At 38.3% G+C, this 26,836-nt stretch overlaps 1 protein-coding gene and 1 long non-coding RNA gene across 2 annotated transcripts in view; one reads left to right on the forward strand and one right to left on the reverse strand.

The window, feature by feature from the left end:
* The window catches only part of FILIP1 (filamin A interacting protein 1), a 176,053-nt gene extending 164,388 nt beyond the window's left edge, over positions 1–11,665 (forward strand). Inside the window, 2 exon segments of the mRNA XM_039245785.1 lie at positions 5,737–8,542; positions 10,841–11,665. Coding sequence (XP_039101716.1) covers positions 5,737–8,542; positions 10,841–11,047 — 3,013 coding nt within the window. The 3' untranslated portion in view covers positions 11,048–11,665.
* An 11,348-nt stretch (positions 11,666–23,013) lies between these two features.
* Positions 23,014–26,836, reverse strand: LOC120240911. The gene is made up of 3 exons (XR_005530775.1): positions 26,775–26,836; positions 24,460–24,644; positions 23,014–23,075 (listed from the first exon to the last, which is right to left on the reverse strand). It is a non-coding gene; the product is annotated as an uncharacterized LOC120240911 (long non-coding RNA).

Consider the following 26,836-nt stretch of genomic DNA (forward strand, 5'->3'; position numbering starts at 1 on the left):
ATGAAGGAGGGCACTTTGGGGATGAGCACTGAGTGTTATGTAGAAACTAATTTGACAATAAACTATTTGTAAAAAAAAGAAAAAAGAAAAAAAAAAAAGAAAAAGTTGTAAGTCAAGGGGTATCTGGCTGGTTCAGTTGGAAGAGCATGAGACTCTTGATCTTGGGGTTATGAGTTTGAGCCCCACGTTGAGCGTAGAGACTGCTTAAAAAAAAGTCTTTTAAAAAGTTGTAAGTTGATTAATGTTATAAAGGCTTCAGGGTGTTATGGGAGTCTATAAGAATGTGTAACTTAATCAGGTTGGTCCTGGAAGGCTTCTGGAGAAAGTGACATTTAAGTGAAACTTGGAATGATGAAAATCAGCTGGATATTGTGCCAGATTGAATGGGGGAGTGGTGGGGGGGGGGGTGGAATTCTAAGCAGAAGGCACAGCATGTTTAAGGAATGTTAATACTTAAATTACAGGGAAAAGACTGGCTTCAGAACCTGCCAGCGTGGTCAGGAATCAAATCATGCTAGGCCATAGAGTGACAAGAAGGCATGGAAAGCTGGGGTTCTGTATGGCCTGTGATTATATTAGAATTTGGGTGAGAGTAAGTAATAATAATTATTATAATATAAACATAACCAAAACTACATTTGTTATAGGCCAGGTACTGTTATAAGTGCTTTTCCATGTATTAAGTAATATGCATCTCTTACAAATCCTGTGAATCAGGTACTGTTTTGATGCCCAAGTTATAAGTGAGGGAAGTAAGGTAGATTATATAAGTTGTCCAAGATCACACAGCTAACAAGTGGCAGAGCTTGTGAGGAGACCCATTAGGAAGCTGTTGCACAATTATCAGCAGAACATGCTCAGGTCTTTGGACAGGAGTACTGACAGTGGGGAGTCATTAGGGTAATGGGGTTAAGATGTATATGAGCTATAAAATGTATATTATTTATACCCAAAGTACTATATTTCTAATTGCTTGGTATACTTAAAAAATTATCTCTATGGAAAGAACACTTAACATGAGATTTACCCTCTTTACAAATTTTTAAGTGTACAAATACAATATTGTTAAATATTGCCTGGTACACTTTTCAACTTGACTATGTTGCCATTACCTCAATTTTCTACCACTACTCTTTCTCACCAGTTTTTCCCATTCTTGTTAAAGGCATTAATTTGTAGTTGTGCAGATCAAAAGCATCAAAGTAATTTTTTTCTATTTCTCCCCCTTTTTCCTAGCAAGTGAACAGTCACAAAGCCCATCCCAGTTACCTTTTGCAAAGTCTTCACAATTCATCCCATCCTTCCCATTCCCAGTGTTGTCCCTGTACAAATTTAAATTCAAGTCTGTTTGCACAGAAGGCTATTGGCAGGCTGTCCTGACTGAGTCACACAACTTTACCTTGGTTCTGGATCTAACAATCAGCTAAATCAAAGCTGTAATTGAATTTGGGAGAATGCAGAGAATGGGCTGTATATTGCTGTTAGACCCTCTCTGAGAGATGGGAACCATTTAAGAAGTGATAGAAAAGGGAAGGAGAAAGCTTAATGGGGCAAAGAAAAAGGAGAAAGAGGAGAGGAAAAGAGAGAAAGAATCGCAGCTAGGAAGACCTGAAAAATGTCGTTTCTTGGAAGCCAGATTCCTGCTATGGTCATGCTCTAGCTCACACGATTTCCTACTCATGAGAAAGCCTTCTACATTTCTCTAGCTGAAAAGTTAATACCCCAGGTTAATACACCAAAGTTACTGAAATGAAAATATTCACAGTTTAAACACAAAAAGCATTGGACAGGCTTTTCAGATACAAACTCTTTAGTTCTTACATATATTCTTGTGTTTTATTATATCTGTGTATTGAGTCTGTATGTCAGTCACTTTACTTCTACCATCCTGATTTTGAGAACAATTCTATGAGGTAGGTATTAACATCCTTGCTTTACAAGTGAAAAAACGTAGGGTCAAAGAGTTTCAGCAATTGGCTAGAGGTTACAGTCAGAAAATGACAGAGCCAGAATTCAGATGCAGCTATGTCTGACCCCAAAGCCCATGTTTTAATGAGTCCAACCCACTGTCTGTAATAGCATAGAGGCATAGGATATTTAAACAAATATTTTTAGAAATTTTAACATTTTAAGCTTAGAGTTGAAAGCACTCATATTTTCAATGAATTCACCTTTGATAGTCTAATTAAGGTTAAGGAATTTGAAAATATCCCCCTAAAGTCTCTCCTACTCTATAGTTCTGTGACATTATTTCAGTTGTTTTGACTTCAAGTAAAAAAGAAGATGATCAATAAAATGCCCTTTTACACATGTAAGAACCACACTTAATGATGCGGTTACAGCATTACTCATGTGAACCTGAAGGATTTGAAAACAATCTTTTTTTTCCATTGTAGGAATAAAGTCATAATGGGTTTGGGAAATTATGCATTTAGTTAATAAATGCTTAGACACAGGATATGTTTTGTAAAAGTAAATTCCGTAAAAAAAATCTTAATGACATCATCAGAACCATTTCTATAGTAATTCTCTACCACCACAGCTAACATACGGCTTCAGTGTATGTCCAGTCATTTCTTGTACAATGCAATGTGAGACTATTAGCTTCTAGATACTTGGCTAACACCTGATCTAGTCATAAATGTGAAATAAATCACTCAAAATGAATAAGGTGAAAAATATATTGAAAGAATAAAATGTACTTAAAACAAATACATGTTGTTTATAACTTGCTTCTCTGATAAACATATTAATATTAAAATGCATTCTTATACTATATAAAGTGAATATGATTATTTTAATTCTGTTTTGACGGGTCACTGAAAATAACTATTAAAACTGGTGCAAGTCATGAAGGGGAGTGGGAGATAAAGGCTTCCGGTTATGGAATGAATCAGTCATGGGAATAAAAGGTACAGCATAGGGAATATAGTCAATGATATTGTAATAGTGTTGTATGTTGACACATGGTAACCGCAGTTGTGGTGAGCACAGCGTAATGTATAGAGTTGTTGAATCACTATGTTGTGCACCTGAAACTAATGTAACTTTGTACTATACTTCCATAAAAAAAAATTGGTGCAAGTTGATTCATCAATACAAGGATGGTAAATAGTTACTCTAGAGTATTTATATTCCTACTTTTTAATGCTATACACAAACACCACAGAGAAAATATATTTCATAAATGTGAAACATAATAATTCCTGCAACCGCCATATTTTTATTTTTATTTATTTATTTATTTACAAATAGTTTATTGTCAAATTAGTTTCCACATAACACTCAGTGCTCATCCCCACAAGTGCCCTCCTCCATACCCATCCCTCCTCCCCACAACATCCATCAGTCCTCAGTTTTTGTCAGCATTCAAGAGTCTCTCATGGTTTGCCTCTCTCCCTTTCCCCCACCATTTCCCCCCTTCTTCTCCCCCTTGTTCCTCAGTTAAGTTCCTCCTAATCCTCCTATATGTGCAAACATAGGATATTTGTCCTTCTCTGCCTGACTTATTTCGCTCAGCATAACACCCTCAAGGTCCATCCATGTTGCTACACATGGCCAGATGTCATTGTTTCTCATTGCCATGTAGTATTCCATGGTATAGATAAACCACATCTTCTTGATCCATTCATCAATAGATGGACACTTAGGCTCTTTCCATGTTTTAGCTATTGTGGAGAGTGCTGCTATGAACATTGGGGTACATGTGCTCCTATGCATCAGCATTTCTGTATCCCTTGAGTAAATTCCTAGCAGTGCTATTGCTGGGTCATAGGGGAGTTCTATTGTTAGTTTCCTGAGGAACCTCCACACTGTTTTCCAGAGGGGCTGTACCAGTTTACATTCCCACCTAACAGTGTAGTAGGGTGCCCGTTTCTCCACATGCTCGCCAGCATCTAGAGTCCTCTGATTTGCTCATTTTAGCCACTCTGACTGGGGTGAGGTGGTATCTCAGTGTGGTTTTGATTTGTATTTCCCTGTTGAGGAGGGACGCTGAGCATCGTTTCATGTGTCTGTTGGCCATCTGGATGTCCTCTTTGGAGAAGTGTCTGTTCATATCTTCTGCCCATTTCTTCACTGGGTTGTTTGTTTTTCGGGTGTGGAGTTTGGTGAGTTCCTTATAGATTTTGGATATTAACCCTTTATCTGATATGTCCTTTGCAACTATCTTTTCCCATTCCGTTGGTTGCCTATTAGTTTTGTGGGTTGTTTCCTTTGCTGTGCGGAAGCTTTTAATCTTGATGAGGTCCCAATCGTTTATTTTTGCTCTTGATTCCCTTGCTTTTGGGGATGTGTCAAGTAAGAAGTTGCTGCGGTGGAGGTCAAGGAGGTTGTTTCCTGCTTTCTCCTCTAGGGTGTTGATAGTTTCCTGTCTCACGTTCAGGTCCTTTATCCATTTTGAGTTTATTTTTGTGCAGCAACTGCCATATTTTTACATTGATAGTAATTTATTTCCTCCCAACCTAGTTCTCTATTTAAAAATTTTGGGGGCGCCTGGGTGGCTCAGTCGGGTAAGCGTCCAACTTTGGCTCAGGTCATGATCTCATGGTTCAAAGGTTCGGGCCTTGCATCTGAGCTGTCAGCAGAGCCCGGAGCCTGTTTCAGATTCTGTGTCTCCCTCTTTCTCTGACCCTCTCCTGCTCATGCTGTCTCTATCTCTCTCTCAAAAATAAATAAAACATTAAAATTTTTTTTTAAATTTTGTTTAAATCCAGAAACTGTGCCAAAATTCTGTGCCACTTATTCATTAGCTAGTTTATGTATATCAGCTTTCTATCAGAAAGCTTGTCTTGCTTTGTTCCTATCCGGTGATAGTTGCATACATAATTAAAAAGTCCCAAGGTTCTTTTTTTCCTGCACCTTCCCTTTCGTTTGAAATAAAATTACATATATATATATATATTTAAATGTTTATTCATTTAGAGATAGAGAGACAGAGCACACGCATGGCAGAGGCAGAGAGAGGGAGACACAGAATCTGAAGCAGGCTCCAGGCTCTGAGCTGTCAGCACAAGATCATGACCTGAGCTGAAGTTGGACACTTAACCCACTGAGCCACCCAGGTGCCCCATAAAATAAAATTATATTTTGAAGTCATAAGATGCAGAGGTGAGGAGCAAGGATTCTGCCCGAGTCTGAATCCCAGCACTGCCACTTACTGACTGTGGGACCTATGCAAGCGCCCTGTCACATGTTCCTTATTGGGATGACAGTAACAATACATGTCTCAGAGGACTGCTGTGAAGGCAAACACATAACACACATCATGCTTAGAATATAGAAAACACTATTTGAATAATCACTATTATTGTACAACTTAAATGTTATTCAATGGTTATGCTATTGAAGTATAATATATTTGCAGAAAGACACTCATAAGTGTTCAGGTTACTGAAATCTCATAAGCTGAACAATCCTGTATAACCAGCACATAAATCATGAAACAGAAACTAGTACCTGAAAAGTCCTTTTCATGTCCACTTCTGGTCACTACCCCTCCCTAAGGGGAACAAATAACCTGACTTCGAATTAGTTTCCTTAATGACTATCTGTTAAAGCCTCGATATTGGAGCAGTTGATAGGTACTTATTGTAATAGCATTTCACATTTTATTTAATATCTATGACAAATGTTTTTGCTGATGAATCTTTTAATATGTATGAGAAGAAATATATATAACATATGATATATAACATAATAACAAAATATAATATTTTAATATATTTTGTTTCCTAGGTTGAAAAAGCTCCTTGAACAAGAAAAGGCTTACCAGGCCCGAAAAGAAAAGGAAAATGCTAAGCGACTCAACAAACTAAGAGATGAGCTTGTGAAACTCAAGTCTTTTGCACTCATGCTGGTGGATGAAAGGCAAATGCATATTGAGCAACTTGGCCTGCAAAGCCAGAAAGTACAGGATCTTACTCAGAAACTGAGGGAAGAAGAAGAAAAGCTCAAAGCCATTACTTCCAAATCCAAAGAAGACAGGCAGAAACTGCTCAAGTTAGAAGTGGATTTTGAACACAAGGCTTCGAGGTTTTCCCAAGAGCATGAAGAGATGAATGCTAAATTGGCTAATCAAGAGTCTCACAACAGGCAACTGAGACTGAAGCTGGTTGGCTTGACTCAGAGAATTGAGGAGCTGGAAGAGACCAACAAAAACCTTCAAAAGGCAGAGGAAGAACTTCAGGAATTGAGAGATAAAATTGCCAAAGGGGAATGTGGCAACTCCAGCCTTATGGCAGAAGTGGAAAATCTCCGGAAGCGCGTGTTAGAAATGGAGGGTAAAGATGAAGAGATCACTAAAACTGAATCCCAGTGCAGGGAATTGCGGAAGAAGCTGCAAGAGGAAGAACACCACAGTCGGGAGCTCAAACTTGAAGTTGAGAAGTTACAGAAGAGAATGTCTGAACTGGAGAAATTGGAGGAAGCATTTAGCAAGAGTAAATCTGAGTGCACCCAACTACATCTAAATCTAGAGAAAGAAAAGAACCTAACCAAAGACCTGCTGAATGAGCTGGAGGTGGTCAAGAGTCGAGTTAAAGAACTGGAATGTTCTGAAAGTCGATTGGAAAAGGCTGAATTAAGTCTAAAAGATGATCTTACAAAGTTGAAGTCATTTACTGTGATGCTGGTTGATGAAAGGAAAAATATGATGGAAAAAATAAAGCAAGAAGAGAGAAAAGTGGATGGGCTCAATAAAAATTTTAAGGTGGAACAAGGAAAGGTTATGGATGTGACTGAAAAACTAATCGAAGAAAGTAAGAAGCTTTTAAAACTGAAATCTGAAAAGGAGGAAAAGGTATACAATTTGACAAAAGAAAGAGATGAGTTAATAGGTAAACTGAAAAGTGAAGAAGAAAAATCCTCTGAATTAAGCTGCAGTGTTGACTTATTAAAGAAGAGACTTGATGGAATAGAGGAAGTGGAACGCGAAATAACAAGAGGAAGATCTCGAAAAGGATCTGAGCTCACCTGCCCAGAAGATAACAAGATTAAGGAACTAACACTTGAAATTGAGAGACTGAAGAAACGTCTCCAACAACTGGAGGTAGTGGAGGGGGATCTGATGAAGACAGAGGACGAGTATGATCAGCTGGAGCAGAAATTTAGAACTGAGCAGGACAAGGCTAACTTCCTGTCTCAACAACTGGAGGAGATAAAGCACCAAATTGCCAAGAATAAAGCAATCGAGAAAGGTGAGGCTGTGAGTCAGGAAGCAGAGCTGAGACACAGATTTCGGTTAGAAGAAGCTAAAAGTCGAGACTTAAAAGCAGAAGTACAAGCTCTTAAAGAGAAGATCCATGAATTAATGAACAAAGAAGATCAACTTTCTCAACTTCAAGTGGATTATTCTGTCCTTCAACAAAGATTTATGGAAGAAGAAAATAAGAACAAAAACATGGGACAGGAGGTCCTTAATCTGACCAAAGAGTTGGAGCTTTAGAAGCGTTATAGCCGAGCTCTTCGACCCAGTGTGAATGGGAGAAGAATGGTGGATATTCCTGTGACATCAACTGGAGTACAGACTGATGTGGTCAGCAGTGAGGCGGCAGAGGAGGAAACACCAGCAGTATTTATACGGAAATCCTTTCAAGAAGAAAATCATATCATGAGCAATCTTCGACAGGTGGGATTGAAAAAACCTATGGAACGATCCTCTGTTCTAGACAGGTATCCTCCAGCAGCAAATGAGCTCACCATGAGAAAGTCTTGGATTCCATGGATGAGAAAAAGGGAAAATGGGCCCCCAATCACTCAGGAGAAAGGGCTTCGAACAAATCCCAGTCCAGGGCACCCAGGAGAACTGGTCCTTTCACCAAAGCAAGGCCAGCCTCTGCATATTCGAGTGACACCAGACCACGAGAATAGTACTGCAACTTTGGAAATAACCAGCCCAACATCTGAAGAATTTTTTTCTAGTACTACCGTCATTCCTACCTTAGGGAATCAGAAACCAAGGATAACCATTATTCCATCACCAAATGTTATGTCTCAAAAACCAAAAAGTGGAGATGCTACTCTTGGCACAGAACGAGCCATGTCCCCAGTCACGATTACTACATTTTCTAGAGAGAAGACCCCAGAAAGTGGAAGAGGTATGTTTGCAGACAGGCCCACATCCCCCATTCAGATAATGACAGTGTCTACATCGGCAGCACCAGCTGAGATTGGAGTCTCTCCAGAATCCCAGGAAATGCCCATGGGAAGGACTGTCCTCAAAGTCACCCCAGAAAAACAGACTGTTCCAACTCCACTACGGAAATATAACTCCAATGCCAATATCATAACCACGGAAGACAATAAAATTCACATTCATTTAGGTTCTCAGTTTAAACGATCCCCTGGGACTTCAGCTGAAGGAGCAAGTCCAGTTATTACCGTCCGACCTGTCAGTGTGACAGCTGAAAAGGAGGTTTCCACGGGCACCGTCCTTCGCTCTCCGAGGAACCATCTCTCGTCAAGACCTGGTGCAAGCAAAGTGACAAGCACTATCACCATAACACCAGTCACAACCTCATCTACTCGAGGAACCCAGTCAGTGGTGAGTAGAAGAGGCTCCAGAATGGAGGCCGAGGGAGGGAGAAGTGAGTTGTGAGAATCATCCAGTGCCCAAAACACAACCAAAGGACATGCCTCTTGCTCTACCTGAGCCTGCTACTGGATGTTTCCTAGAGGACTAGCTACATCAAGACATGAAGATAAAAAGTAACCTAATATTTTAATAAATTGAACTCACTTTAAAGGAAAGCTTCTTTTTCTATTATGGCCATATTATTAAATTATGGAGACCCCCCCCCCCACATTTTTGCAAAGATGGCCTCTTCATAATGTCAGCATATGGTAATAATCAGGTTTAAAGTTTAATTTCTGTATTCAAAATACTTTTAAAAATGGAGACTGAGAGAAATGGTCAATATGTAGGAAGAATTAAAATTGCCTCCTGGGCTATATTTCTATAACCTAAACTATTCAATATGTGGTTGTGTGTGGCCATAGTTATATTTTATTCCATAAATATAATTAAAAGATTATAATTTTAAAAACTTTTTAAGAAGTTAAACAAATTAGTTTATATGTCTAAGCACTATATTTTATTAATAGTGTCTTTCAGAGAGCAGGTGATTGATAAATATTAATTTAATAACTAGCTAGAAGGCTAAATGAGTGATTTTGAAAAAGCACATCTGAGATATAAAAATCAGAGCTTAAAAGTAAATTCTATTTTTAAAAATACTTCCAGTGGTAGTCTTCATTTACTTGAGACAAACTGGTAAATTAAATTATAGAAGAACATGTACTATTAGATTTTAATTTAAAACAATAGACTAGAATTTATTATTCCTAGACTCTGAACAAATTCTATCCCATGTATTAGAAACTTAAGACAGAAAGCTTATTTAAGTATAGAAACTGTGGCTTATTGTCCCATATACTCAGTAAAATTTACTTTAATTTTCTGTGCACCAATACAGATTCAAGACAGACTTAAAGGGTAAATTACCAATTGCTTTGCTGGTTCAGCTTTTTGTTACTAGCTCTATATCAGCTGAATAGCATTCAGAATTGCTCACACTTCTTGAATGGTTCAATATGATATTGCTTTTTAAGCAACACAGAGCATAGTTTGGTTGTGAATGGTTACTTCTCTGTAATGATTTTTATAAAAAGATGATGGAGTTTAAGTTGGAGCTGAGAGCAGATTTTCTGCTGAAACATTTTATTACCATTTTAAGGGTCAGATCAAAATAGCTTTACTTTCTTTAGCAAATTGTTGACTACTGACTAAACCCATATACAAACAAGATTTCAAAACTGCTTAGGATTTACAGGCTGAAAGGATGGCCCTCTTAATTCAGATATATCAGATTCCATAAAATCAAGGATGACCAAAAGTTTGGGACATCTCTCTTAGAAGTGGAATAGTGAGGCCAGCTCATTTGTGCATTTTTTTTATTCAACATTTATTGGGTATTTAGCCACGCTCTGGGTACTGCATTTGGTGCCAACTGCAAAGAAGATCTTTAGAAGTTCCTAGCTTAGTGGGAAAGGCAGGATTGGAACCTACCTAGTGGCTCTATGATAGACGTACATACAAAGGAACCCAGAGAAGGCTTCCTAGAAGAGGAAGTTGTCACAGACAAGGAGAGTTTTTTTTTAAGATGGAAAAGGGAAAGAGTATGGAGAGCACAGCCTGTGCAAAAGTATGTCTCTGTCAAGAAGCCTGACATGTTCCAGAAAAGGTGAACATTCCCATTGTACTGCAGCAGTTGGGTGTAGGGACAAAATGCAAGAGCAGAAAATAGAGAGGCAAACTGGGGTCAAATATTGAAGAGAGGTATATGGCTGCTTGAGATTCTCTCTCTTTCCCTCTGCCCCCTCAACTGCTCACATACTCTCTCTTTAAAATAAAAATAAAATAAAAATTAAGAAAATCTTGAAAGAAAATGAGAAGAATCCAACATCATTAAGAGTTGAAGGGAGAGCTGCTTCATCTAAAGAAAGTGGAGACAATTTGGGGGACAGTGGGAATAAACTTGCCTGAGTTTATGCCAGATGGCTATGTTTTCTCCGTGAAATAGGAGTTAAGGTCACTTCAGGAAGGGTAGACAGAGGAAGTAGGTCAGAGGCTTGAGAAGAAAAGGAAGTTTGGTGTAGATGTTTCAGGACTGGGAAAAGGGAGGCAATCAGAGTGGATTAGATCCTGACTCCAAGCTTCTAACCATTTTATCTGGGGAGGTGTCATCTGTGGGCATCCCCATCTTGCTAATGTTCAGACTGATGGCAAACCCAGGAGGAAACTCACCATCTCCCTTGTGTCTCTATATTTTCTCTCTTACAGTCAGGACAAGACGGGTCATCCCAGCGACCTACACCCACCCGCATTCCTATGTCAAAAGGTATGAAAGCAGGAAAGCCAGTAGTGGCAGCCCCAGGAGCAGGAAATCTGACCAAATTCGAGCCTCGAGCTGAGACTCAGTCTATGAAAATAGAGCTGAAGAAATCTGCAGCCGGCAGCGCTACCTCTCTTGGAGGGGGGAAGGGCTGAGGGCAGTGGCTGAGGGGGTATGTTGTGCAGATGCTACTGCTGCCGTGAAACCTTCGTCTGTTTGTGCCAACTCTTTACATGTACTAACGAGTTTTAAGTATCTTGTTTATAAAATAATCAACTAATAGCCATGTGTCTTTCCTATTTTGTAAATTTGTTTTGATGTGAGAGAAAAGAACTAACTGGCAGAACTACAGCTTGCTGAGTGCTTTGTTGAGGATGCTGGGCCTGAGGCAGGGCCTGACTTCTAGTTCCATTTTTGATTCTAGAAAGTGGACCCACCAGTTAACCTGTCTGAGCCTCAGGCTCTTTGTCAGTAAGATATGGGGGCTGGATCTCATCCTTTCCAAAGCCGGATCCCATATTTCCTAATTGTAAATCAGATTTAATAGGCCTTGCTCCACAATAATTGATTTTTCAGAAATTCTATTATGAAATAGGAAATAGTTTAACAATTGTCATTTGCCTCTATCAGATCCCGAATTTGCTTCATGTGCTGGAAAAACATCTCCTAGCTTTCACAGGGCCTGGACCACTAAAGTTTTGCAAAACTAAAGCCTCTGGGATGATTTCAGGAAATAATTTGAATATGAAATAAAATGGAAATGAAATATGGAATCCTAAAAGCAGAGTTTTACTTATTTGTGTGTGTCTGTGTATTATAGAGGTTTTGGCCATCTCCAAAACATTCCCAGAATTTTATAGACGATAATTTTAGAACCATTAATGTCAAACTCATGCTCTATTCAAGTGTGCAATTGATTCAAATAGTGGAGCAGTTTGAATAGAGCGGCCAAATGGCTCTTCTATCCCTTACAACCAATAGAGGTTGTAATGGATAGAAAATAGAAGAAAGTAATTGTGATACACTAATGCCAAGGAAAAAAAATGACATCATGCATAGCTTAATTGAATTCAAATATTTTCCTCAGTTGAATGTGGACTTTACTTGCAAATATAGAACCAGTCCATGATCGTGTGTGTGTGTGTGTGTGTGTGTGTGTGTGTGGTGTGGTGAAGTGAATTATTATTCCTGTCAGTTTTATTTATATTTTCATTAATTTCAAGCATGTTTTAATAAGCATGAAACTGCGTGAATGCAAAATGCCAGGTGTCTCTGTGGGAAGATTAACCATATTATTAAAGTGGACACTGTGCTTCCCCTGGTCAAATAACCACAAATGAGCTCAAGGCTAAGAATCCACAGCTTAGCATCTGAGGTCTTATGCAGGCAGCCCCTTTGTCAAAATTTTTTAGCCAACTGAGTGAACTGTATAAAGATAGAATAACTATAAAGTTACAGGTTGTTATTTTCCAATTCTGAATTGTGAGTGTTCAAAATTATTCGGATAGTCCCTGCCTTCAATATTTGGAGAAAGATTGATTTTTTAAAAGTAAGATATATGATTAGTTTTACCATTAAATCATCATGCTTCATGATAAAGAGGCTCTTATTTGAGTTCTTTCCACACCAATTTCCTATCTCTTACAGAACTTGGACTTGAATTGTATATGATGGTGGTAAATGCCTCACAGAATTCATACTCTTTTATTTAATGTTTATTTATTTATTTTGAGAGACAGCACAAGCAGGGGAGGAGCAGAGAGCTACAGGCAGAGAGAGAGAGAGAGAGAGAGAGAGAGAGAGAGAGAGAGAATCTTCACTGTCAGCACAGAGCCCAATGTAGGACTTGATCCCACAACCATGGATCATGACCTGAGCTGAAATCAAGTATCAGATGCTTAACTGACTGAGCCACCCAGGTGCCCCCATATTCTTTTTAATCAGGTATCTTATTGCCTGTGGCTCTCAATTCTCAGCATATGTATTAAAAGATGTTGAGTAGCCATACTAGACATGCCCTAATAATGTGATTTCAAGGTAGAAAGAGAGAAACTGAGAAAAATGATTTTATAAAACGTGATTTCAAGGAGGGCCTGGCTGGCTCAGTTGGTTAAGCATCTGACTCATGATTTTGGCTCAGGTCATGATCTCATGGTTCCTGAGGCCCAGCCCCTGGATGCCTTCACACTGACAGCACAGCGTGGAGCCTGCTTAGGATTCTCTCTCTGCCTCTCCCCCGCTTGTGTGCTCACACTCTTTCTCTTAAAATAAATAAACTTTTAAAAAAATGTGATTTTGAACAAGTTTAACCAAGACATCTTTCCATTTCCAATACTGACAGTTTTTAAAGGAAATGTTCCCCTTTTATGAAGTGCACATCCATCCCTTTGGGGGGAAAAAGGACATTTACTCTTTTTTGAAATGCTTCCTTGGCATTTAGGGTATTTAGTGTTACTGTACTGTAACATCCTGTATGTGAACAAATGGTGTCAAGAAATGAAAAATGAGACACTGTATTCCTTCTGACTCTACCTGTCATTTTCCAGTGACTTTTATCATAATCTATTGTCACCGATGCTGTTTTTTGCTTTTACCCCCTCACACCGTGCTAATGTCATCCCTGCCTGGAAGTCCATACCATCTATAGGGAGAGTGCTCTGAAAGGCTTAGCAGCGTGTGTACAGGATGTTTCTACATCTGGATGTAGGAATAGAGTCACCTACAAAGTACAACTGCTAAGAAAAACTTGGCAGAACAGCACATATTCACTTTTCAGAAATGGTAAAGAGCAGCCATGGCAGTGTTTCTTTGTAATTTTAGAACCAACTCTACATTTATTGGATAGCTTTGTCTTAAGGCACTTATTAGAAATGAAATCCACTAGGAATAGGAAGTAGAGGATTAAGTGTACTCCAATTCCAGCTTCCATTTGTAAGGAAGATGTTTTCACAATGCAATTTAATGGGCTGTGTAAGAGTGAATGGGATTAAAAGGTTAGAGTCTTTTCCTTGTGCTGGAACACAGTATTGTGTAGTAAACAGGGACTCACCAAGGCTGCTGCTCAGACCCACCCTAGGGATGGGGGAAGTGAGATGCACCCCCCCACCCCCCGCCATATGTGCCGGTCGCAATTTGAACAGCTACACAGGAGGCCCTAGTCTTCCCCTCCAGGGAATAATTTTCATGGATCAACTATTTCAGCACACTATGATGGTGGCCATTTAGCATGCATTGTATAAGAAACGTTCCTGGGGCATCTGGGTGCCTCAGTCAGTTGGGCATCCAACTAAGCTCCTGTTATGATATTGTGGATTGGGGGTTCGAGTGCCACGTTGGGCTCTGTGCTGACAGCTCAGAGCCTGGAGCCTGCTTCGGATTCTGTGTCTCCCTCTCTCTCAGCCCCTCCTCTGCTCGTACTCTGTTTCTCTCTCTCTCTTTCTCTCAAAAATAAACATTAAATTTTTTTTTAATTTTCTTAAAATTTTTTAATGTTTTTATTTATTTCTGAGAGAGAGAGAGAGACAGCGTGAGCAGGGTAGGGTCAGAGAGAGAGGGAGGCACAGAATCTGAAACAGGCTTCAGGCTCTGAGCTGGCTGTCGGCACAGAGCCCAATGCAGAGCCTGAATCCACGAACCGCAAGATCATGACCTGAGCCAAAGTCGGACACTTAACCGATTGAGCCACCCAGGTGCCCCTAAAAAAATTCTTTTTAAAGAACTGTTCCTGTATGGGACATGGACCTAAGGGTATTTATCATTTCTTGAAAATGACCTTCCTGTCTAGGACACTTGCTTAAACAGAGTCATTCAGTTTCTACTGGTAATTTTATTACATTTTCAGTGAGGGCAAGTTAATGGGTAGCAAGCAGATGCTGGAAGTTTTAGTGTATTCATTAAGGGTTGGTTTACTAGATCTCTTACTTGAATGTCTTCAAGAAAGAAGTAAAAGAATAGCTTTGATATGTAGTGTGGGAAGAGTATAGTTTCAGGGAAATGAAAACATATCCAAGAATGTAAGATGTACAAAGATTTGAATTTCTCATTCCCTCATAGATTTAGAATACTGGGGAAAGCAGGAGACTTTCCTTCTCAGAAAAACCTCAGGGATGTTAGATAAGAAGACTGTACTTATGTGGGAGTCTGGAGGGCAGAGGGAAAGGAAGAGGTAACAAGATGGGCACAGAGGGGGCTTCCCAGTAAACAGGAACACACAATTCCAAAATTTCCCCAACCCAGATGGAATTCAGGGTTTCCGCCCTACAGCCTCCTCCAGGGTCTCACTGTTGGTTACGTCATCCTCTGCTATTTCAGTTTCTCCTTTGTACCTGCTACTTCCATACAGGATATAAATAAGCTCTGGAGTCTTCCATTGGAGCACAATTCTTCCTTCAGCCATGCAGTCCTCTATAGCTGCTGCCCTGTCTCCTTCCTGTCCGGTTAAGCCACGGACCCAACACTCAACCTTTTTTGCCTTCACCTCCACGTTTCCATTTATTCCTTAACTTTTAAATAATTAATTAATTAATTTTGAGAGAGAGGGGGAGAGAGAGAGAGAGAGAGAATGAGCAGAAGAGGGGCAGAGAGAAAGGGAAAGAATCCCAAGCAGGCTCTGCACTGTCAGCACAGAACCCAATGTGGGGCTTGAACTCACAAACTGTGGTATCATGACCTGGGCTGAAATTAAGAGTTGGATGCTTAACTGACTGAGCCACTCAGGTGCCTCAACTCTTTTTAAATTAAAAAAATTTTTTTTTACATTTATTTATTTTTGAGAGACAGACCACAAATGGGGGAGGAGCAGAGAGAGAGAGACACAGAATCCAAGGCAGGCTCCAGGCTCAGAGCTGTTAGCACAGAGCCTGAAGTGGGATTCGAACTCATAAACTGTGAGATCATGACTTGAGGCGAAGCTGGACATTTAACCGACTGAGCCACCCAGCTGCCCCTTTGAAAATTTTTTTTTAAGTTTCTTTATTTATTTTGAGAGAGAGAGAGGGTGAGCTGGGGAGGGGCAGAGAGATAGGGGGACAAGAGATCAAAGCAGGCTCTGTGCTGATGGCAGAGAGCCTAACACAGGGCTTGAACTCACCAAACACTGTAAGATCACGACCTGAGCTGAAGTTTGATGCTTAACTGACTGAATGACACAGGCACCCCTCTTTTTAAAATTTTATTAGAGTAACTCATATGCAGGGGCGCCTGTGTCACTCAGTTGGTTAAGCGTCTGTCTGACTCGATTTTGGCTAAGGTCATGATCTCACAGTGTTTGGGTTCCAGCTCTGTGTAGGGCTCTGTGCTGACAGAGCAGAGCCTGCTTGGGAATTTCCCTCTCCTCTCTTTGCCCCTCCTCCACTCGCTTGAGTGCATTCTCTCTCTCTCTCTCTCTCTCTCTCTCTCTCTCAAAAATAAATAAAATAAACATTAGAATAAAAAGAGAAAAAAGGGGGCGCCTGGGTGGCTCAGTCGGTTAAGCGTCCGACTTCGGTTCAGGTCATGATCTCATGGTTCGTGGGTTCGAGACCCGCGTGGGGCTCTGTGCTGGCAGCTCAGAGCCTGGAGCCTGTTTCAGATTCTGTATCTCCCTCTCTCTCTGACCCTCCCTTGCTCACACTGTCTCTCTTTCTCTCTCTCTTTCTCAGAAATAAATAAAAACATTAAAAAATTAAAAATAAAATAAAATAAACATTAAAAACAAGTAATTCATACACAGAGTTAAACTATCAGCCAGCACTTAAAAGAAATTAAAACCACTGTTCCTTATCTCACCCCGCTCTTTGCTCAGTTTTACTCCCTGGAGAAAAATCATTTCTAACTCTTAGCTGTTTCTTCTGGCATTTATCTACATATTTCTAAATAATATACTTGTATTCTTTGTCAATCTTAGACGTTATTTTCTGTCTTCCCACCTTTGTTCTGATGGTTGGGGATGCTCTCATAGGTTACCTCTGTCCCTTTCCCCATTCTCCCCGTATGATTATAACACAAATTTTTTGCTAAATCATCAGTCAGCATTTACATGTTTATATATTTATATGTTTACAGTGTAAATCTAAATATTGTTCCCGTTGGGGTACCTGGATGATGGAACTCATGACTCTTAATCTCGGGGTTGTGAGTTCGAGCCCCATGTTGGGTTTAGAGATTGCTTAAAAATAAAATCTTAAAAAACAAAATAAATAAATATTATTCCCTGCTGAGCCATGTATTATAGTATGCTTGTGTTTCCTTCCTCTTGTCACTTTTCACCCATCAGTAGGATAATTATTTTAATTTTTCATCTGCTTTGTTTTCTACGTATCTATCTTTATTTTTTCCAAATACTCCAATAGATCTGTCAAACACCTATCAATGATTTTTCCAAACACTTAAGTCTCTTAACTTTCCCTTGGGGCTTTCCTATTTCAGCCCCTTAGTTTCCTAGTTTAGCTCTTTGCTTCCCTACTTAGTCTTGGATTGGTCATGCTCTAGACCAGGTTATGCTCTTGTTCTATTGTTCTTTTGCCTAGTTGAATCCTCTGATTCCTGAATTTCTTCTTAGCGTTTTGCTCACATATATCTATCTATCTACCTGTATATCTATCTATCTATTGAAGTACAAATTGGGAGTTAATGGCGTTGACCCCTAGCGCAGTGTAACTTTTGACTCCCCCCAAAATTACTAATAGCCTACACTTGACTGGAAGCCTTACCAATTGCTTAACAGTCAATTAATACATATTTTATATGTTACATGTATTATATATCATATTCTTACAGTAAACTAGAGACAAAAAAACATTAAGAAAATCATAAAGAAGATCAAATACTTTTATAGTACTGTACTGTATTTATGAAAAAAAAAATACACAAAGAAGTGGACCTGCACAGTTTGAACTTGTGTTGATCAAGGGTCAGCTGTACATCTTCTGGTATTAAAGAAAACAAATCCCTCAGTAACCCTGGGACAGGCTACATGTATTCTGGGAATAAATCAGGGACGGTGAGATGGAGAATCTCACAGTAAAATGTACAAGCATTTTTATTCCCTTGCATTTAGTTTATGCTGCTCATTCATATGCTTAGGTCTAGAACTTCTTAGGTCAGGTTTTTTTTTTTCCCCCTGGAAAAATAAACCTTGGGTTTCTGGTCAGGGTGACTAAGACATCTAATCTCTTTTGGTTTTCCTTTGACCTCTCTGACCACTCTACCTCTGTCTCTCTTACTGGCTCCTTATTTTCTGCATACAATCTAAATGTCATTGTTTTCATCATCTCTACCAGTTTCCTACACTACATGATCATTCTGGTTATTTTACGCACTCCCATGGCTTCAGTTAATCACCCATATATTTATGGCTACCAATCCTGTATCTTCAAATGCTTACCCAACTTTGTACTATATATCTTCAAGTTAATTTGTTTAAAAGCAATTCTCAGGGTGCCTGGGCGGCTCATTCAGTTAAATGTCCAACTTCGACTCAGGTCATGATCTTGTGGTTTAGGAGTTCAAGCCCCGCATCAGGCTTGCTGATGTTGCTGATGTTAGTGTGGATCCTGCTTTGGATCCTCTGTCTCCCTCTTTTTCTGTTCCTCCCCTGCTTGAGTTCTCTCTCTCAAAAAAATAACTAACCTTAAAAAAACCAAACAAACAAAAGCAACTCTCAACACCAACTCCATCCCTCTTCCAAGTCTTCTTCTCCTTACTATTCTGCATTTCAGCTAGGGTATCCTGAGCCACTCAGTCACCCAAGACACCAGTAGCCATTCTATCCTTCTCCCTCATCCATCAAGTAGACTCATTCAGCAAGTCTCTCACAGTCTAATACCCTATCACTTCTATCAGCTGGATCCGCATCTCTGTTTCCTCTGCTACTGCCTAAGTTGAGGTTTTAATTACTTCTCATCTGGATTACTCCAAATGTGCCCCTAACTGGTCTCATAATCTCTAGCTTCAAAACTCTCAGATTCAGTTTTCATTTTGTTTTCCAGAGTTCAAGTTGATTGTATCACTCCTCTGTTTGAAAACCCTCCAAAGGTTCCTCATTACCTACAGAACACAATGCCAACAACTCCATATGGCTCTTGAGGTTCTCTGTGACCTGGCTCTATCCCTCCCTGCTCCTCGAGCATCCTTCCCCTTCCCCTTCCCTTGCCTGGACTCCTGTTCCCCAGCTGGACAGAATAGCTTGCATACCAGGCCAGGCCACCTCTCCTTGACTTGTTCAGCTTGTCCCTTCTCCCTACTTTTCCTTCTGGTGGTTGTGAAGGTCTCTGTTCAAAATTTCTTTTAAAAAAAAGTTGCCTCTACTAGAAAGACAAGCCATTATTTCAGAATTTAAAGCTTGTCCACTTCGTAAAAAAAACTTGGCGCTTTACTGTAGAGAAAGAAAACCAGAAGTTGAAGGATAGCTGGAAGTTGCAGAAGACAGAGGTGTTCTCGCTTCCTGCCTTTGTCTGCAATGCAAACCTGTGAGAATGTGGAAGTTCCTGACAAATCATACGTGAGAACATGGAAATACAGAGATGGTGAAGTTAGAGGAAATTCAGGTACTGTCATTCTGGATAGTGTGAGTTATGGCCATTTCCCTTCAAAGGCACAAGAGGTTCATAATGGGTGCAGAATGGCCAAGGATCCTGGACTGGGGAGATGTCATCTCAAGCCATCACACATGTGGAGAACTTGGGGAAGGGGAACTGAGAGCTTTCTGATGTAGACATATACTTGAATGAATTGTGAATTGCTCTTTCTTCACCCTCTCCAGCTCCCCCAGAGAAACATAAAAGACACTTCTGGGAAGAGAAATTTTCAGGTGATTTGTCATGCTCTTCAGGCTCATGAAGGACCTTCTAAAATAGGTCAGGAGAGGCCCTTGTTTTAAAGGACCAAACAACACTACCAATAAGCAGGATTTAGATTTAGGATAGATATTAAGGTGAATACCCAGGGGAAGTGGATTGCTGAACAATGGACTAGACACCTGAGATAGACCTGAAAACCTGGAGACCAGGGTAAGGTTGTGTGACCTTTGGCAAATCGCCTCACTGTAGCTTATGGTTTAGCATTTAGCTATAATCTTTTATGATTCTGGCATTCTTCGTTATAGTCAAATGATACGCTTCGCTATTTAGCAAGCAACTTAAAACATCCTACCATAACACTTTTCCTAAGAACTAATAAATAATTGCTTATCTGGCAAATGTAGTTTTGGCTTCTCTACTTGTGCTAGTGTTATATATGTATGATGGACAGAATTGCAAAATCAAGTGCTAGTAAAAGAATAGTGGAACCAGACTTTAGTGGTCAAGAAGATAATTATCTCTATTATTAAAGATGGAAGCAAAATCAAAACCAAGAACAAAACAAAAAAACCCAAGGCTTAGCAATGTTCAACCATCTCATTAATGATGGTGCCAGGTTTTCTGTACATTATTCACTATTTCATATGAGAAACAACTTCAGATTGTGAAGTATATTTTCATATATAGACTAAAACACCCACTCACTGGGCCAAAATAATATTGCCAAAGGATTTTCAGATACTGAGATAGCTATATAGAAGCTGTATGTGTCAAAGTTTCTATAACAATACTTTGATGAATATTTTTATCCTTACCTAAAAAGCACAGGCCATCCCCAACTTTCACATATAATGTTTCTTTCCATGTTATTCTGTGACCAGCCATAGACTGAGATCAACCTAGGTATTTAATATCTACCTCCAAAAAGGTAGAACACAAGTAATCTTGGCTCAAATGCTTAACTATTTTCCACCATTGAGTTTTGACTTATAGTTAATTTTTTTGTGTGAGATAATTAGTTCCAATTTGCTTGTATCTAGAAAGAGTAAACTATGTGAAAGATAATGATTAACTTGCCTAAAAAAGAAGTTACCAGCCATAACCGATATTGGTAACTCATGCAACCTGGTGAAGAAAGGGGATGGTTTGGGCTGATGATGGAGTGGGAAATGTTTTGGAAGGAAGCAAATAAACTATTAGATTGATGAGAAACCCCAAGGGAGTGTATTTTATCTGGTTCAAAAGTTTCCTGAAGCAAATGACAGAACTGATTAGCGGAAGTATTTTTAATTAGCTGAGCTGAATCCAAAAGAAAAGAAGGAATACAAGTCCAAGTCAACAGAGGAAGTTTATTGGACTTTCTATTTAAAACAGATGTTTTATCAGAACTCTGATTAATTTCTGAATGTGATAATAATAGGAATGAATGCTTAAATAGTTTATTAAAATGAGAACCTGAAAAGTAAACAATATCTAGGCACTCTTATTTCTTCCTAAAAGGTCTAGGATATTTTTTTAGGTGAATAAATCACTCTGCAGACAGTGTGTTAAAGCTGGAGTTTGGTAGCTAGTGGAGAGGAAAAGCAGCACAGCCCTAAGCCTGTGCATTGCCCTTTAGGCAGAGCCCACAGGAAGTAGGGAACCATGAAACAAGGGAAACAGGTCATAGGCCACCCAAACCAAGCAAAATCCCTGAGGAAATGTTTTCTGTAGTAATTTGGTGTGCAGTTTCCTGAGGATGAAGCAGCCCTCCTTTGCAGAGGGTAAGTCCTGCTATAAATTGAACTTCTACTATCTTAGTCTTTGGAGTGTGAACTTAGAGGCTATCTATTAAAGTGATCTTGTCTCATTTACCAGAATAGACTTTTAAAATTCAGAGCTCAAGTGTCCCCTCACAGAGAATTTGGCAGAGTATAAACATATGTCCTGCTTGGGAGGAAGACATTGACTTCCCAGGGAGTACATCTTTCCTATTCCACAGACAAAGAGCTCTCCTGGGAAGAATCAAACTCACAATTTTTTGCAATGTTGCCACACTCTCACACTCAAGAGAGTCTCCTCCAAACTTCTCCCCAAATCCCATCTTGCATATACAACTTTAGATCTCAAGTCATTTGGCTGGCCAGTAGTTGGGATTACCACCCAAGGAGGATGAATAGTAAGATAAAGTATAATTAGGAAATGATAATGTTAAAACTTCCTTTCCATGGACATTAGCTAATAGCTGGTGGTTCATATTATGAATTCATGTTATTGTGAAACATCTTTTCACAATAATATCATAGTTACAAATAATGTATTAATGTGTTACCTGAAGCTGCTTAAGGAGGATACATCAAGATAACACTTGAAAGAAACATATAAAGGAAAGTGTCTGTAAGCACTCTTGGTAGACTGTTAATGTCAAAAATACATAAAAATCCAATGTCTTCATGTGTATATGCTGATTAAGATTTAGAGTTTTCTCTTTCTTACAATTAGAAAAGAAGGAAATGACGTTATTAACTGTTGGCACATCAGAAGACCCTAAATTTAAGTACTTTGCTATTTTGAGTTTGCAGTAGAGGTAGAAATTAACTATGGCCTTTAGTCTCAACCTGTCTATTATATGCTCTACAAATTACTGTCAGAAACATGGTATCTGTAGAAAGAGAAATGTTATGGGGCGCCTGGGTGGCTTAGTCGGTTAGGCGTCCGACTTTCGCTTAGGTCATGATCTCACGGTTCGTGGGTTTGAGCCCCGCGTCAGGCTCTGTGCTGACAGCCAGCTCAGAGCCTGGAGCCTGTTTCAGATTCTGTGTCTCCCCCTCTCTCTGACCCTCCCCTGCTCACGCTGTCTCTCTCTCTCTGCTAGAAATAAATAAAAATATTAAAAAAAAAAAAAAGAAAGAGAAAAGTTATTATAGAATTATACCTGATTTTACTCAGGTTACTTTATAAGCCCCAATTGACCTATATTTGGGTCTTATTCTGAGATGAAATGAAGATAAAGCAGGAAATGGAATAAGACTTGCTCACTGACTTTGTAACTTCAGTAAAATTTATACCATTATTTTACTGTACTGAACCATAAAAAAAGCCAGGGAGAGACTTGGAAACTCTGTCCTTTTTCGAAAAAACATAAATGATGGCATAATCCCTAAAGCAATTTTTTTTGGCTGACAATCAAGGACTCTGTATGCACCAGATAGTTTTGCTGTGTAATGAGTCACTTCAGAATCTATTGGCTTAAAGCGACATTTCTTTTTAAAGTTTATTTATTTATTTTGAGAGAGAGAAAGAGAGTATGTGGGAGGGACAGAGAGAGAGAGAGAGAGGGAGAAAAGCAACATTATTTCATCTCTCACAATTTTCTGTATCGGCAGGGTGATTATTTTCTGAGTCAGTTTACAGGTTTGGGGGAAACCTAGATAATAAGCAGACGTAGGTTTAATAAATATGTTTAGTAAGTTTCAATTAATAGAGCTTCTATTATATAGATCTTTTCGCACTAGCTCTAGAAACAAGATGAACTATGTCTTCACGTGTATAAAACAAAGTAACTTGTGCTTGATTGTATTCCTTTAAATAAAGCTTATGTATATAAAAATGAAATATCCTCTTTTATTCTTAAAGTAGAATAAAATAAACTGTTATTTAGCATTGTCAAGTATTTCTGAGATAGTCATTTTATAATGCAGTCTGATTAATAGCATTAGTGTATATAGCATGCAAGATTGCTAGTTTGCTAATTTAAATGTAATAATAAAATGTCATGGCCCAACCAAGACATAGTTTCTTCTATATATGGATCCATTTGCCAGATGCATTTTCACCAATTACTGAAAATTCTGAATTCTGAAAATTCTAATCTGAAAAGCTATTATTATGATGAGGATCACAAAATATTAAGATTAAGGCAAGTCTAGGAATTTTGAGGTTTGCCCACTCAAGGTGAGAGAAGGTATTGTAGTAACCTTGCAGTATTTGCACTGCAAGGGACCTTAGAGAGGATCTTAATACTCTCATTTTGTGGTGACGAAACAAAGACATGTCCGTTCTGAATCACATCTAGGATAAGAACAATCTTGGATTTCACTCTTTTAAATTTAATTTCTCTATATTTTCCTAAGGGAGGAAAATGGGCCAGATACTTTAATTATATTAGGGAGACTTGAGATCTATGTCTTTTCACTCTGAAAACTACTACAGAAATTTTAAAAAAGAAAAAGTGTTGAGTGGGAAACAGAATTTGAATCTTAGACCCTGACTTTTCACTGTATAATACTTTAATTAGTGTTTTTAGTTTTTGCCTGAAGATTTTGATATATTTTTGGCATTGAAAAAAATTAAAGCTAGAGCAATTTTCTAATGAGAAAAATGAGATGATTTTAAGGGTTTCTTGTATTGTGAAAAATCATATGTAGGTCTTAAAAACATTATAAAACCTTCATAGCTAAATATTATTAAGTATATAAAACTTATGGATTCATTTTACTTTGCTTTCTCACCTGTTTTATCCCAAATTCAAATCAAAAGGTTGAGGGAAGGAATGGGAATATCTCCACCTAGTGGTCAGTATGAAGTCACGTTAATAAAATCAAATTAAAGAAACTTTGACAAAGTATCATCGAGTTTACATAATTAGCACAAATCTATATAATGTGCTTTAATTAATGTTTACTTAGATGTTAGCTACTTAAGTAAAAATAAAATGTAAATATTAATTATTAGAATTTAAAGTGAAAATAATAGGAGAACATGTCCATGTCATTGACTAACCCTGACATTACATTAGTACCTACACTTACCACACTGCCATATGTTGACAGGGATGTATTACATATTTCAGGTGAAGGAACCATTTGAAGCTCAATTATTTCTTTGCTCTGTTCTTTATAAGCTAAGCAATGGCAGGACTCTCTCATTTTGATCACTTATACAGTTCCATGCTTAGCACAGCGATGGGCACATAATATTGCCTCAGTAAGCAGTCCTTGAATGAGAAAATAAAAACATGATACATTTTCACAAAAGCATATAGGTTACAATAAAAGAAAAATCAAATAAATACAAACATCACACAGCCATAACATGGCTGGTACTATTTCAATCTATTTTGTTTTACTCTTATAAGAATGAATTTAGATTTAAAAGCATATACATAACTGCAAAAAGAAGCAGTCCAAGACAAATGTGAGTTATCTGTGTTTAGTGACTTCTTAGTAGATAATGAATATTTCTTTATCAAAACTCAAATCCGCACACATAAAAAAAGTTAAAAATATGTTAATATGGCTCAGATTAGAAAGAATATGGGGGTGCCTAGAGGGCTCAGTTGGTGGAGCGTCCAACTTTAGCTCAGGTCATGATCTCGCAGTTTGTGAATTCGAGTCCTGTCCAGGGCTCTGTCCTTACAGATCAGTGCCTGGAGCCTGCTTCATACTCTGTGTCTCCTCCTCTCTCTATGCTCCTCCCCTGCCCACACTCTCTTTCTCTCAAAAATAAATAAACATTACAAGAAAAGGAGAAGAAGAAAAAGTCTGACTGGAGGAATATAGTTATTTCTGGAAAATAGTTTATCTTCCCAGCATGGAGCTTAAATGTAGTAATTAATATCTTTGTGTTCAGGCCTTTCCTGGGGTAAAATCAACCTAATATTATTAGAATATTAGACAGTTTCTAAAAGGGTTTAAGAATTTTGGAGGTAAAGCACATATATCAATATAAAGAAATTACCCAACGCCAGTAAAGAACCGCAGGAGAAGCTATTGGGCTCATGTATCTGTTTTTGTTTGTTTTGTTGTTTAACATCTACAGTCTTATTCATGAGATGATGTAGTACTGATCCTCACATAAACTACTGATTTTCCAGTTTAATTGAAAATACTGTTTTTCTTCTCTTTATAGAAAGCGTCGTCATTCACCAGTTACGTATGAACTCCAGATGAAATGGTAAACCAAGCACATACTGGGTGTGTGTACTTCCTCTGAATCCCTGTTGAATGAGTAGTATTTCTACAATCCTCCATCATCACTAAGGTCTTCCGTGCTACTGATCACTACTGGAAATATTTTTCTACTTCCAGTGATTTTTTTTTTTGAGGATATAATGTAAAAGCTGAAAATGGCATCGCTGATAATATGAAAATAGGTAGCAAGAGAAATTCACTCTTTGTGTCAAAATAAATTTCTCTTCCTTTTGCAAAGCTTTCAGGTCCATGGGCATATGTTATGTAATTTATTTTTATAATACACTTTGTAACGTGATTTTTTCCTAAAGTGTTTCCTTATTCATAGTCTATGGCACATACATCTGTAGAATACACTGCCAGTTATTCAAAGTATTGGTACAGGTGCATTCAAAATGGGAACCTGTAATTATTTTCTTCTATCAATTTGTTATTTCTGAAGAAAAAGAAAGTACAACACTCTATATATTCAAAACATAAAATAGAAGCAGGAGATTCTAAAAGAGGTTTTATTATTGGTGTACAATGCTGTGTCTGCTCATGGCTCAACAGTAATCAATAACGTTGATTTAAGCGTTTAATTTTAAATACTTAGAGCCAGTTTTAAAAGTTGCCTTTTCTAGTGTTCTGTGCCAAAACCCCTGGATGAGTTGAATTTCATACAGAACAAATTAATAAAAGGAAATATATAAGTTTAACCAGTAAGAGTTATGGGAACTGCTTCGACTGACAGTTCAATTATATTTCTGTTTTCATTATTTGCTTACATTTACAGGACTTATATTAAGGACTGTGATATCAGGATATTTCTCACAGTCTGCCCAAATAAAAGCCTGAAAAATAAAAACTGACCTAAGTAATACCTGCATCTTTTTAAAAAAAATGGTAAGGTTTTCTTGATAGATAGGACTTGGATATATTTTCATAACTGCATATTGGTTGCAGAATATATTCTTTAAAGATAAAAGCTTAACATGCATTACTCAAATCTCAGTGTCAGAACTGCTGTCCAATTTTGGTTTATGGGAAAATGTGCATCTAAAGTCTTCTTGAAACCCCAATAATAGGTTTTTAAAAAAGACTGCTAATGTGGATATGCTCTTAATAAGGTCTTTAAAAAGATAACTTTAAAGGTAAATGAAAAGTTGACATACCAGTTTCTGAATGCAGAAATCATATATCATGTAACTCTACTGAGATTAAAGAAAGAATGCTT

Source organism: Hyaena hyaena, unplaced genomic scaffold, assembly GCF_003009895.1.
Source record: "Hyaena hyaena isolate Hyena2069 unplaced genomic scaffold, ASM300989v1 scaffold_270, whole genome shotgun sequence".
Lineage (NCBI taxonomy): Eukaryota > Metazoa > Chordata > Mammalia > Carnivora > Hyaenidae > Hyaena > Hyaena hyaena.